This window comes from Pogoniulus pusillus, chromosome 35 (genome assembly GCF_015220805.1).
Source record: "Pogoniulus pusillus isolate bPogPus1 chromosome 35, bPogPus1.pri, whole genome shotgun sequence".
Taxonomy (NCBI): domain Eukaryota; kingdom Metazoa; phylum Chordata; class Aves; order Piciformes; family Lybiidae; genus Pogoniulus; species Pogoniulus pusillus.
Window position 1 is genome coordinate 9,237,182 of NC_087298.1, and position 12,764 is coordinate 9,249,945.

Genomic DNA, 12,764 nt, shown 5'->3' on the forward strand with positions numbered 1-12,764 from the left:
AAGGGAGGTGGATGTGTCCTGATAGGTGGCTGCCTTGGGACAATGAGAGGGTCAAGCTCAGCATACCCTGAGCACACAGCCATGTGGGGAGAGCAGCTTTCCATGACTATGGTGAGTAAAAGGGTGTTTATAATAGACAAGCCTTGAACAAGAGCTGGGTTTCCTCTCTGTTTGCAGAGAGCCAAGCACACAGAGACCACTATAAACAATACCATTTAATTCTTTCACATGCCTGCCTCCTCCCATCACCCGCAGTGCAGTTTATCATGTTCTTCCACTGCACAATTACAGGCGCATGCGATAGCATCTCGGCCGTGGATTCTGCCTGGCACACCCCTCTCATTTCCACTGCCCACTCTGCTCCCTAGCACCACTTTCCTTACTGCACCTGACCCTGCCAACATCAAGGCTGGGAAGAAAATGGAAAATACAGTTTCAATTAACCTTTGCTTCCACCCACAAATTCTCACCCTTACATTTACTTTTAATTATAGCAATTCCAAAATGGCTCCCAAATGAACTTTCCATCTCTTGTAAAACTTGTTTTCACATAGACTGTATAGTGGAATATAAGTGCCTATAAAACTTGTGTTTAATCTATTTAAGGGATTCACAATAGGATGGCTAGCACACCAACAAAGTTGTTGTTCTTGGCATGCCATGTTTTGGACCTCAAACTTGCATGGTTTCCAAAATGATAAGTGTTTTAAGACCAGGAAACCACAAGAAACAATTTATCTGTAAAAGCTCTAGCTACTGAAATGAGTGCAGTAACTTACACCAGGATGCATGTATTAATATTATCATTCTTGGTTCTAGTCTTGAATAGAAATCCAATTGGGTCATAATCTATTTACTGAATGAAAGGTATTTTATATGAAAATGTGTAAGTCAAATTTAATCTGAAGACATTTACTTATTACTTGGAGGAGAGGTCTCCAACTAGCTCTGCCAGTTTGACACTGAGAAAGACATAACAAGAGTGTATTTTGCAATGGCACTCAAAAGCACCTACCTGAACACATTTCTGTATAAGGAGATAAGAAAACAACATGTGAGGAGTAGGGGAATGGAGCTGACACTTCAAAAATTGTTTAGGGTAGAGCGAGAACAGACACAAAGCTACTTCTCATAGGAGTCTGGGATCTCCTCTTTAAATTAAGTAGATTCAATTTCCTTCTGCTGTCTTCACTTTGAACACTCATTCATTTGCCTTGCCCACTCAGCAGTCCCCAGTTTGATACTTGCTAATGTGCTGCCTCTCCTCCTTATAAGATGTGGCACCTCAATTAGCTAATTTGTTGAGCATTGGAGATTTAGGTCCAAAGCTCTTGCAGCAGAACAGAAGCTATCTATCTAACTGAAAAAAGAGGGAGAGATGAGTGACACTTGGAGATCCAGATAAAAGAGATGTAACACAATTTCCAACCTTCTTTTTAATGCAATATTTTCAACCCACCTATCAGTGAAGCAGGGAGCCTGTGGAAAGCAAGTACCAGCAGACAGGGATGGTATGAATGTGAGCAAAAAAACTATGGTCCGAGACAAGACACAGGAGAAAAACATATCTAGGAGATAGAGGGGACAAGAGCAAAAGGTGAATTTGCAGAGACTTGTGTAGAGCTTTATGGGCAAAGAAAATAAGCTGAGTGCCATGGCAGAGAGAGAAAACATTTTTTCTTGCAATGGTATTGTAAAGGAACGAATCAAAGAGGCCAAAAAGAGGAGTTAGCAGTAGAAAGGAGGAGCACTCCAGCTGCTGCGAGAAAAGCAGAGGGCTACTCACATTGGTATGCTCTGCTTGTGTAAACGAGAGCAGTCTTGGCTCTCTGTATTACAAAGCTCTTTCTTCAGAAAGAAGTTTGTCAGCCAAAGTAAAGAGAAAAAGATCAATGGATTGTAATAGATGGCATTTAACATAAAAATGAGTGAAATTTACAATTTGGTTAACTTGTTAAATGTTTAAAAAAATCAGCAAACAATAGACACAATTTGTTTTGTTCAGAGCCCAGAGGTAGAGACCAAATCCTCTAAATTAATTTCTGCAAAAGCTGGGTTGTTGGGTTTTGTTGTTTTTTTTTTCCCCCCAAACAGGTCTGGATCCTATTCGTTGTAGAATATACTGATTACCAACTATTTTTAAGAGCTTTACACAAACATTATTTCTTTTGTTGTGTGAAATGCAGAATCAGCCATCTGGCAAATGCCCCAGAGCTAAAATCTTTTACATGACATATAATTCAAAATGATTAAATATACAACAGAAAATAGCTATAGCATTGCACTTAAAATAGCATGAACTTTTACTGCCGATCAAAACTGATTTCTTTAGCTTAACAAGTATCCAAAGAACAATTATTTGAAGAGCTTTTAAGAGTTTCAATATGTAGGAACTAAACCTCATCTAAATTCAGTATCTTAAGTCAAATAAAAAAGAAACAAATGTACAAAAGATTAAATGGTCCTGTGCTGTAAGTAGACATTTAAATCTATGGGAAGCTAAATCCATTCAAACAAAAATACTACATTCCCTCTGTATGTGTATGGCTGGGGCTTTCCTTCCTCTTCAGTGCTAAGGGCATCTGCCAAAACATCTCTTACACTCTGAGGCAGTGGCTGGGGACTTGCCTGGAATCAGACTGTTCATCCACTCCCTCCATCAGCAGACTGGGCAATTTCAAAGAAGAGCAGGGAATAAAGCTCTGTGCATGATCCCCAAGTGCAGGCAAGCTTTTTTTATGCTTTTTTCCTCCTGCAGCACAGTCAACTTTAAGTCAAACTTGCTGTCTTTTTCTCTAGAAATAGTCCAGGCCTGAATATTTGCCAGGTCCTCATCCCACACCCAGTTCTTCAGTAGTTTATGAGAGAGAGCACGCAAACATCTGCATGCATTTGGGGTACGCCAGGGTAGGTACAGAAATACTACCCTGTGTAATTATTGAGTGGTTATGGCTCTGTTTCTCAACTACATTTTTCAGACAAGTCAACATCTACATCTCCCAAAGAGCTCTTGGTGCAAGCCAGAGCTGAGTTGTAAGATGTAAAAAAAGGGAAAAAAGAAAGAAAAATAATCTAAATGTAGGAGATTTACCTCATGGACTTGCATACTTGGGGAGAACTGAGTGATGAGTACATCACTGTCCATTTCCCAAAGAAAAATGTGCTTCTACATTCTTCCAGACCAAGCATCAGAACCTCCATCCCAAGGTAACAAAGTGAGGAAAGTCTAAGTCTGTGACTACTAAGGCTTGGAATGAGGACTTTGCACCTCTGCCTGTGCAGTTAGGTTAGGCTCACAACCAAGGAACCTCAGACATTCTAGTCCTAGACTTTTCTAAACTATATTAAAACAATGCTCTTGAATCTTGATCTTTTCAGCTCATGATGACTCCTGAAGCCTACAAGGCTTTCAGGCTTGTAGAAATCCTGAGCTGATTGCTGGCTGGTTTGGGATTGCAGCAGCACCAAATCCTATTCCCTTGAAAAGATAATTGTCCCGGTTTTCTGCACCTAATCCTGCTCTTAAAAACATGCCTGTTAGCCCAGTTACCTGGCTGAGCTGTGAGTGTGAAGGCAGGCTTTGTGCCTTCCTGCTCTTGATGCTGTGTGAAGAGCTGGGTATATTTCAAGTGATATTGACTGCATTATGGACACTGTACACCTCCTAATTAAACCTGAATACAGAACATGGAAGTAGTGGCACAAATTCTTTCATAAGACAAAGAGCAAAAACATGTTTTGTGCTATTTAACCCATCCTTAGGAGGGCAGTTTTCATCAGAAATATCTTTGCTCTTCACCAAAAGAGATGAGACTCAGGTAAACTCCTACAATCTTTTCAATCTCAGTGTAACAACATTTCTGGGTCTGCTGGTGTTTTCTCTTTGGAAGCTATGGACTCTTTCTGATATCTGAGGGTCATACAACCTGTGTGTCACAGCTCTTCTTGTACCTCCCTGCTCTGCATCAGAGATACCATCATGCATTTTCAACTTTTTACTGAACAATTAGGAAATCTTCCCAACTTTCTCTTGACCAAACTCTGTTACAAAGGTGCCAGGAGTCCTGTTTCTAGAAGAAAAAAAGAGTAATACTCCTAGTGAAACAGGAGTCTAGTCCCAGTATCTGTTCAAAATAAACAACATCTCTTCTTACAAATAACCATTCCCATTCTTATTTATGTGTCCAATTTTGTGTACTTTGCAATACTGGGGGGAAAAAAAGAACAACAAAACCAAACCAAAAGAAAAGATTGAAGAACACGTGGAGAACCAAGAGAAATTTGAGCATCCCCAAGGAAACAGAGGTTTAGGGATGGAGTAGGAACCAGAAGATTGCAAGGAGAATTTGGAAAACTCTGCTAGATAAAAACGTATAACAGAACTGTTGCTGTCATTCCACTCCCTGGGCCTGATTATGTTTTCACGATGAGCCTTTGTGCTGCTCTAACAGAAAGAGCTCTTTAAGTAAATGAGGATCAGACCTCCACGCTAGCAAAGTGCAGGGCTTGCCAAATGGAAGAGGAGTCTCTACAGTACTCCACATCCACGCCTCTCGACAAAGCAGCGGTAGGAGCTAAGTCACCAGTTTCAAATGGCCTCTGTTCTCTCATTTTCTGGAAAGGTACCCGGGTGCTGCCCCTTTGGAGGCAAGTCAGAGCCGAGGCCGTACGCTTCCTCACGCTCTTCCCCAAACAGCCAAGGAACAATCAGAAATTGCTTCATAATAGGGCCAGGGTGAAAGGTGAGAACTGGAGCATTCTGAGAGCCTGCTGCCAGACCCGAGGAAGATAGTGTCATTTTGGTAAACCTGTCAAGCTGTTGTAAGAACTTCCTCAATGCTTCCTACCATCTGCTTTTGATGCTTTCAAGACTTGGCTGAAAGCCTGGAGGTTTTCCTGCTCATTCCTGCCCAACCTATAATGGAGTAATTCTGGATCTGTTCCCTGTCATCCCAGCCTCTTCCTCAGTTTCTTCTGCTACAGCTGGGCTGGTTTTTTTCTTTAATTTTTTTTCTCCCCCTTCACTGCAGTGGCCTTGTGCCCTGAATCATCTCTCCTGGGGCGGTAAGAGTTCCTCTGATGTTGAACAAGTGCCGGGTTTTTCAATTGTGTTCATGTTCTTGAGAGGAAGGGTCTGGCCTACATGACACATTCCTTCTTCACACTCGCATCAACAACCCTAACTTTGTGTACAGGTCTCTCAATGGAATGGCCACACCAAGCACATCTCCGTCAGGCTGCATGCTGCGCAGGTCCGGGCGGCGAATATTGATTGCTATAACTCGTAGGGTTGGAGATAAATGCCATAAGGGACAATGAGTTCAAAGAACAGATTAAAAAACAATAAATTGAATTCCAAGGCGTTCCCTTCTGTACTAATCTGTGGAGGTTCCTGTGTTTTTGGAAAGCATGTTGCTTATCTTCCTCATCAGTAGGCCCACTGCATTCCAGTGTTTTGGATCAATGCCATTTGTAATAATCCAGATCAGTTTTTATTCAACGTTTATAAAACAGGCCATGTATCATAGGGTATATTTTATAGCAGATGGTATCTCCAATTCATTTAACCCTCCTCCCCCCCTCTCTTTCACTTTCCTCCTCCAATATCACAGCACATAGTTATAGGAGCTCTTGAAAGTAGAGTAGAGCTGAGCAGATTTTTTTTTTTTCAACAAATAGTAAATAGGAGTTTCCAAGCAACAAAACTGTTAAACTGTGGCACACTGGAAATGAAATGTTCTCTCTTCTAGAAACACCAGGTCTTGCAATTTGGACATTTGGGGAGAGAAAAAAGAGAAAAAAAGAAAAAGAAAGGAAAAGTGGGGTGGATGAGTGGGTGGTTGCTTTCAGAAATAATTCTTATTTAAAGAAAAGCTGCACTGAAAAGGTGATAAACACAAAGGTTCAACGGCCAGAGCACAAAGCATGAATAATTTCAGGTCAGATCACGTTTTTTTGAGTTATCTCAGTGTCAGCTGTTTGGGGATCTTCTGTGTGTTTTCAATGTGATAAGTTTCTCTTTTGCCTTGATGAAAACTAATTTGCCCTAAGGCTTATTAAGTTGAGGAGCCATCCATGAGACCTAATATTTGCCAGACTCTACTCAAAACACAGCTCTTCAAGGTGACAAGGAAGTTTCCTGTTCATCAAGGCATTTAAATGCAGCCCTAAGATTTCTTCCACTAAAGTGGACTATTCCAACACATAGAGATAAGCATATGCTTAAGCAGTTTGCTGGTTCACAGCAGTTTATTAGCTTTCAGGATCAATGATGTACACCTCACAACCACTCCCTTGCTTGAGATCATAATGGAAGAGCCTGAAGATTTTCCTGAGTTTAACATACCAAACTGTAATAAAATATATTTATTTGCATTTGCCTGGGAATACTGCACTGTGATTTTGCAAAATATGATTTATACATCTCTGGGGATACATAAATCACTGATAAAAATAAATAAGGATGAAATATTTTAGCTCATTGGTAACAGAACCAGATCATGCATTTTATGTTTTAGCTTCAATCACACACCCTCGATGATATGACAAATAAACTCGTTTTAGTTTACCTTGCAGGAGTTAATCATACCTGCATTTCTCAGAAATCTGAGCTCGTAGTCAACAATCACTCTAGTTTCAGGATTATAGAATCCATCACCACAGTCGTAACAACCTTCTGGGATTTTTCTGGGAGGATCCAGATTTGTAAGCTGAGAAATGCCTGAAGAAAGAGAGAGAGAAAGAGAGGAAGAGAGAATGAGAGGAAGAAAGGAAGAAAGAAAGGAAGAAAGCAAGAAAGCAAGGAGATAGAAAGAGACAAAGAGATAAAGAAACAAAGAAACAGAAAGAAAGAAAGAAAGAAAGAAAGAAAGAAAGAAAGAAAGAAAGAAAGAAAGAAAGAAAGAAAGAAAGAAAGAAAGAAAGAAAGAAAGAAAGAAAGAAAAAGAAAGAGGAAGGAAGGAAGGAAGGAAGGAAGGAAGGAAGGAAGGAAGGAAGGAAGGAAGGAAGGAAGGAAGGAAGGAAGGAAGGAAGGAAGGAAGGAAGGAAGGAAGGAAGGAAGGAAGGAAGGAAGGAAGGAAGCAAAAAAAAAAAAGCAAAGAGTTTGGTTTATTTTGCTTTTAATTTTTTTGTTAATTATTTGTGCTTTGGATCAAGAGAACTAACAACTCTTGTATCTCCATGGTATTTGCTATAAACCCGATGCAGTTACAATAAATCTATAAAACATTTGGCCAATTTGGCAGATGGGGAAAACGAAAATGGAAAAATCCATACAAAAAAGGCTATCACTTTGATTTCCTCACTCACAACCCTGTGATTCAGCCCACTAAACTCACACTACAAATATGACCCCAAACTCCAAAATGGGGCCAGGGGAGTCTTGCTGGCCTCACAGAACAACTGCATGTCAGTGCAAAAATATTTTATATATAACAAATAGTATTTTATGTATTCCATTACTTATTTCACTTGTTCCTTATAAATCTTTCCACCTTTTGACTACAGACAATAATAATATAAAACTGTTTAATAAAAACATGCATGGGACATTAATGTTTGTGCTGATATTTACTATAAAGGTACATAGGACAGATGCAGCCAAACTATTTGATATTCTGGATGCAAGTCAATTGTCTTTGCTCAACTTTTCTATACTGAAAGTGCACCGCAAAGGCAGTGGAGTTGTATGAAAGGGTTAATCAGGATATCAAAAGCTGTAGACAACAAAGCCCTGTCCTTAGGGGCCATCACTCCAGAGAAGCCCCTGCGGTGGATGGAAGGCTGCATCCCTGGCTGCGCTGGTGGAAGGTGGTGTCAGCATTCCTCTGGCAGCATCGTACGGTCAGGTTCTGAAATTAGCCAGAGCATTTCTGCTCCATGTTACTCATGTAGCCGAATTAATCTTTCTTAAGCAAAGTTGTTAGTTTAATTCCTTCCAGGCTCTTAGGACTGCAAACGCAATTCAGTACCTGCTGGTTTCAGACCAGAACAGATTTCTGTGTAAAATCGTCTGTCGTAGCCATCGCAGTAATGCCATTTTTTATCTTTGTATTCGAGACCATCTGCAAAAGTGTATTTCCCCTGCAAAACAAGTTCAAGCACAGAGTTACTAAACATGATGGATGGCTGGAGCACGAACGCGGCCAGCGCTCTCTCTGCCAAAACCCTGCGTTGGCCGAGCAGGGCGAGCGCAGGACGCAGCTCGGGCTCCCATGGTGCTGGGAACTCAGTCTGCAGCCTCACCCTCGCACCTCTGGGTGTGCGTTGCCGTCCTTGGGAGGCAAAATTGGCATGTCTCGGAAATCCGCTGATTTCACCCCAAAAGCTTCCCTGGGGGCGAGGGCGGATCCATGACCTCGGAGTAAGGCCCCCCCGCCCAGGATACCTGCATGGGCACCCCACGGTGCCAAACTGCCCGGTATCTGCCTCCGTTGGGGAAGAGCAGCTCTCCTTCGCCGTCAAACATCCCGTCCTTCAGAGCCCCCCGGTACTCGGTGCCTGTCGGCAGCCTGTAGGTGCCCTGTCCCTCCATCCTGGAAGAGACAAGGCGCTTAGGAACGGGGATGGAGGGTGGGCAGCCCCCGTGCCCCCCACACCCCGCCGAGCCCACCTGCCGCGCACGGTGTCCCCGCTGTAGCGGCCGCCCCCCACCTCCATGGCTGCCCGGCGGCGCGGCGGCGTCACCATGGCAACGCCGGGCCGGGGGCCATGGACACCGCCTCCCGCTGCCGCCGCGCATGGGCCCTGGCGGCGAGGCGGGGCCGCGCCTGCGCCGCGGCGGCGGGCGCCGAGGGGAGCTCAAGGAGAGCGGCGCTGCCGCCATGCCCGGCAGCCTGCAGGTGCCCTCCCTGGAGGAGCTCGACGTGCAGGAGGTGAGTGAGCGGCTGCTGCCGGGCCCGTTCCCCGCAGGGCAGCGCGGCCGCCCGGCCGGCGCCGAAACGGGCCGCAGCCATCGCCGCTCCGCCGCCATTGCCGCTCCGCCCCTCTGTAGGTGAAAGTCAGCTCGTCCGTGCTGAAGGCCGCGGCCCACCACTATGGCTCGCAGTGCGACCGGCCCAACAAGGAGTTCATGCTGTGCCGGTGGGAGGAGAAGGATCCGCGGAGGTGCCTGCAGGAGGGCCGGCAGGTCAACCAGTGCGCCCTCGAGTTCTTCAGGTGAGCGGCGCCCCGGCGAGCCTTGCCCGGCGGCGGCCTGCGCCCGGCCCCTCTCTGCCGATCTCTGCCCGCGGAGTCTCTGCAGGTGAAGGTGTTTCAGGGCAGTGTGTCCTTGTCGGGCTTTGTTATTCAAGTTCTTGTAGTCCCTGGGTTTAGCTAAACGCGCTGCCTCTTGCTTCTCAGACTTCAGCTCACAACTTTAACCCTTGTCTAGCCTTTCATGTGAAGCTCCCTGGCCTCAACTCCAGAGTAGTTTGCTCTTATTTTTGACAGGTTAGCAAAAGAGTGCTGGGGCGGGGGGGTTGTCTGAAGCCTGCAGCTTCTGTACCTTGCATTTATATTATGAAATTCAGGAGACTGTCCTAAGGTTTGCCCTGTCCATCCTGCCTGTGCTGTGGGCAGACTGCTGTGAAAGCTCAAGGAGATACAGCACATACTTCTTGGCCCAAAAATATGTGTTGCAAGGTGTGCATCAGTATCGTGTTCTTGAAGGCCAAGCTAATTAGCTCCAAACATGTCCCAGTATATCAAGCAGTAATCAGAAACCTCTGTTCTAACCATGTCATGTTGAACTCAGACATCAAATTACTTTGGAAGCATTAAGACTTTGTGTAATATACACTGAGCTATTTGGTGAAACAAGGATCTGTTGAGGAGGATCTGTGTACATCTAGTGAGCAAGAAGAAGCTTCCATGTATCAGTTAAGTTATTGCTACCCCTGCTTGTAGATATGGTACATATGTTACTGATATTGGTATCAGGTTCTGTTTAGTGATGTTTCAGATACTGACTTCTGTGAGTTCAGACTTAAAACTACAAAGAAATACTTTAGCATGTGGGGGGCTTGCAGAGTAAGAGAGAAACATTAAAATTCTAACATGTGCTAATAATTTTCTTTCTGTGTTCTCTCACAGGAAGATTAAGACACACTGTGCAGAGCCATTCACTGAGTACTGGACCTGCATTGACTACACCAACTTGCAGGAATTTCGTCGCTGCCGAAAGCAGCAGGCAGCATTTGATAACTGTGTGCTGGAGAAGCTGGGCTGGGTGAGACCTGATCTGGGAGAGCTCTCCAAGGTAACTTTGTACTTTTTTTTTTTTTGACTGAACAGCCAGATTCTCTTCTCTCCTTTTATGGACACTTTGTTCAGACAAGGTCTCAAAGTGTTATTCCAGCCAGAAGGTGATTCCTGAACTCAACATGGGGAGCTTGTGGAATTTACTAGATGTGAAGACTCTGTGTGCCCCGGGGTTGCTTTCCTGGAAGACTTGCACTTGGTTTAGACAATGCCATTTATTCTTGCTTACGCTTTTCCTGGTGCAGGGACCTTTCCTTTAGGAGGGAAGCTGATACACATGTAGAACTACTTTGTTACGAATGAAATATGCCTCCCCTCCCTTTTGTCAGAAGTACTCTGGAGGTAGGATCTCTCATCGGATCAACAGTGTGGCACTGTTTGGTGCTTCCTGGAAGTTATTCCTTTAAGTTCTGACTCCCTCTAGCTTTTGTTAACTGCTGGGAGAAACTCTGTCATTTCCTCTCTCCTCTCTTTCCAGGTAACAAAAGTGAAGACAGACCGTCCTTTCCCTGAGAACGCCTATCACTCTAGACCTAGGCCAGAGCCAAATCCACCTATTGAGGGAGAGCTGAAGCCTTCTCCATTTGGCAGTAGGCTCTTTTTCTGGACCTGGTGAAGCTGTAACTGTACTGCAAAGATGAAGTGCTCACAAATGTAAATTGTCCTGTGTGCTTGGGGTGTAACTTGAATGATTAAAGAACCCCAAACCATTACATGGCTGCTTAGACTTCTTTAAACATGCTTAATATCACAACAGTCAAAAATATGTATTTCCCTGCTTTGCACAGTGATGTCTGCTGCCAGGTAGCCATTGGGACCCTTTTAGGAGTAGTAATCTCAGTTGATTGATAGTGACTACCAAGCTTGTCTGAGATGTGTCAGTGTAGCCTGAGCCTTTGGTTACTACCTCAATCATCCAAGACTGCCCCAAGACTTTTTTTACTGAGAAGGCTGCCACTTGGATCAAGGAAACTGTGAGAACAAACAAATCATTTAATGTCCTTCCTTAGGCTTGGAACTTACAATAGTGACATTTTTTTCCAAGAGGCTTGTCCTGGACAGGTTTCACCTAGAATCTGTCTTGAAACAAAGGTTTAGTCAAACCTGTGGATTTTGCCAGGTATGAGGTCAGAACTGTTGCTGCTATAAAGATCATTGTTTGACTTGCCAGCCACTCATTCCTCATGCAGTCAGGTTAGTGACTTCTGGGGTGGGTTTTTCTTTCTCAATATTAATTTCTAGGTTTTATTATTTTTTCTGATGAATTATGTTTCCCCAATTAAAATCTCATGCTAAGTTTCCAGTGCTTTTAAGGAAAAATCTAAAGGGTCTTACTGTCCCATTAAACAGTATAAGAAGGTGGTTTGTCTGCTCTCTCAAGGACCTGAGTTGGAGGGATTTGAGGCATTTCCATTGTTTCACTGTAATAGGCTTTTTTGATAGAAGAATAAATCACCCTGCTTTATCTTTACAATGTCTAAAAGTTGAGTGTTTCACAGGAAGGAGATCTAGTCTTTCATCCACTTCCACCCAAGAGTTAGAACTCCTATTACAAAGAGTAGAAGAAACCAAATGAAGTTGTTTTCACAAAGCTGGGGCAGTTCTAATTTGCTTCACACTGGATTGTGTAGCCTCAGCCAGGGCAAAGACTCAAGTAGTGCTTTGCTCCTTGAGTAGCCTGGCTGCTATTAGGACCTGAAGACTTACCATCACCTTGTTTTGGGTAGGATTAGACTGTAATGTGTCTGTAGCTGCAACATGTGTTTCTGATCTCTGGAATGAGGGGAAGTTGTATAACATTTATCTAAAAATAGCTTGTGCACTGTGTACAACTTTCTGCTGGGGTGTGTGGACTGAAACTCAAAGCAGGTTCTGTGGTATATTTGCATTTTAATGTACACTTTGTGCTGCTTTGGCAGCACCTTGTCTCAGTCTGAGATGCTGTGCACCTTTACAGCTTCTCCTTGCCGAGCTCTGCCAGCATTTTGGAGCAGCCATGTATTGCTGAAGACAGATCTAACTCCTTTTCTGCAGGGATGGAAACTGGGACAAGCTTGAGGTCTAATTACATTCAGCTTGAGAGAAATGAGGTTTGGCCAAGTAGAGGAGAAATTGTTCTGGGATGTTAACACGTGTCACATCTGATCTTGTGTTGCTGACCCGCTCCAATAGTGAGGCAGCCTCATAGATTTTTAGATATTATTTACTATGTTTTGCTAATAACTTACTATTGTCAGCATAATGTGTGAAACATTGCAGTACTGAACATCTGCTTTGGAATAAACAGGCAGGGGCATTCCAGTAGTCAGCCCCTAATCATAATCAAACAGCATTTTTCCCATTAAATTGCTTCTGAAAAGAGTGGCATGCATGAATGGGGGCAGGCTTTTAAACAGCCTTTTGTGAACCCCACCTTTCACTTGGCTAGTGCTGTAAGTGGGGAAAAAAAGTAGTGATTTATGCTGCAGCCTCAGGTTTAGGATTGTTCATCTGTTCATAGCAGCTGAATCTATTGCCTCCTGGGT

General features: G+C 43.7%; 2 protein-coding genes across 3 annotated transcripts in view; one reads left to right on the forward strand and one right to left on the reverse strand.

The window, feature by feature from the left end:
• The window catches only part of MORN5 (MORN repeat containing 5), a 15,470-nt gene extending 6,729 nt beyond the window's left edge, over nt 1-8,741 (reverse strand). The window contains exons 1-5 of one of the 2 annotated variants that reach the window (XM_064171468.1): nt 8,612-8,741; nt 8,387-8,534; nt 7,971-8,082; nt 6,590-6,721; nt 5,485-5,761 (exon numbers count right to left, since the gene is read on the reverse strand). In XM_064171468.1, the coding sequence (XP_064027538.1) occupies nt 5,709-5,761; nt 6,590-6,721; nt 7,971-8,082; nt 8,387-8,534; nt 8,612-8,688 (522 nt within the window). In that variant the 5' untranslated portion in view covers nt 8,689-8,741 and the 3' untranslated portion in view covers nt 5,485-5,708. Of the gene's footprint in view, nt 1-5,484; nt 5,762-6,589; nt 6,722-7,970; nt 8,083-8,386; nt 8,535-8,611 lie in introns of those variants that run through there. The other variant, XM_064171467.1, reaches the window with a different exon arrangement.
• A 16-nt stretch (nt 8,742-8,757) lies between these two features.
• NDUFA8 (NADH:ubiquinone oxidoreductase subunit A8) lies at nt 8,758-10,952 on the forward strand. The gene is made up of 4 exons (XM_064171470.1): nt 8,758-8,873; nt 8,993-9,156; nt 10,072-10,237; nt 10,718-10,952. The coding sequence occupies exons 1-4, from the start codon at nt 8,823-8,825 to the stop codon at nt 10,853-10,855; spliced, it is 519 nt and encodes a 172-aa protein (XP_064027540.1). The 5' UTR covers nt 8,758-8,822; the 3' UTR covers nt 10,856-10,952.
• The last annotated feature ends 1,812 nt before the right edge of the window (nt 10,953-12,764 follow it).

What these genes read in the sequence shown, in the direction of transcription:
- NDUFA8 (XM_064171470.1), top strand. Translation starts at nt 8,823, where the DNA reads ATGCCCGGCAGCCTGCAGGTGCCCTCCCTGGAGGAGCTCGACGTGCAG. An exon ending in AGGAGCTCGACGTGCAGGAG is followed by an intron (nt 8,874 to 8,992) that starts GTGAGTGAGCGG and finishes GCCCCTCTGTAG; the next exon opens with GTGAAAGTCAGCTCGTCCGT. An exon ending in TGCGCCCTCGAGTTCTTCAG is followed by an intron (nt 9,157 to 10,071) that starts GTGAGCGGCGCC and finishes GTTCTCTCACAG; the next exon opens with GAAGATTAAGACACACTGTG.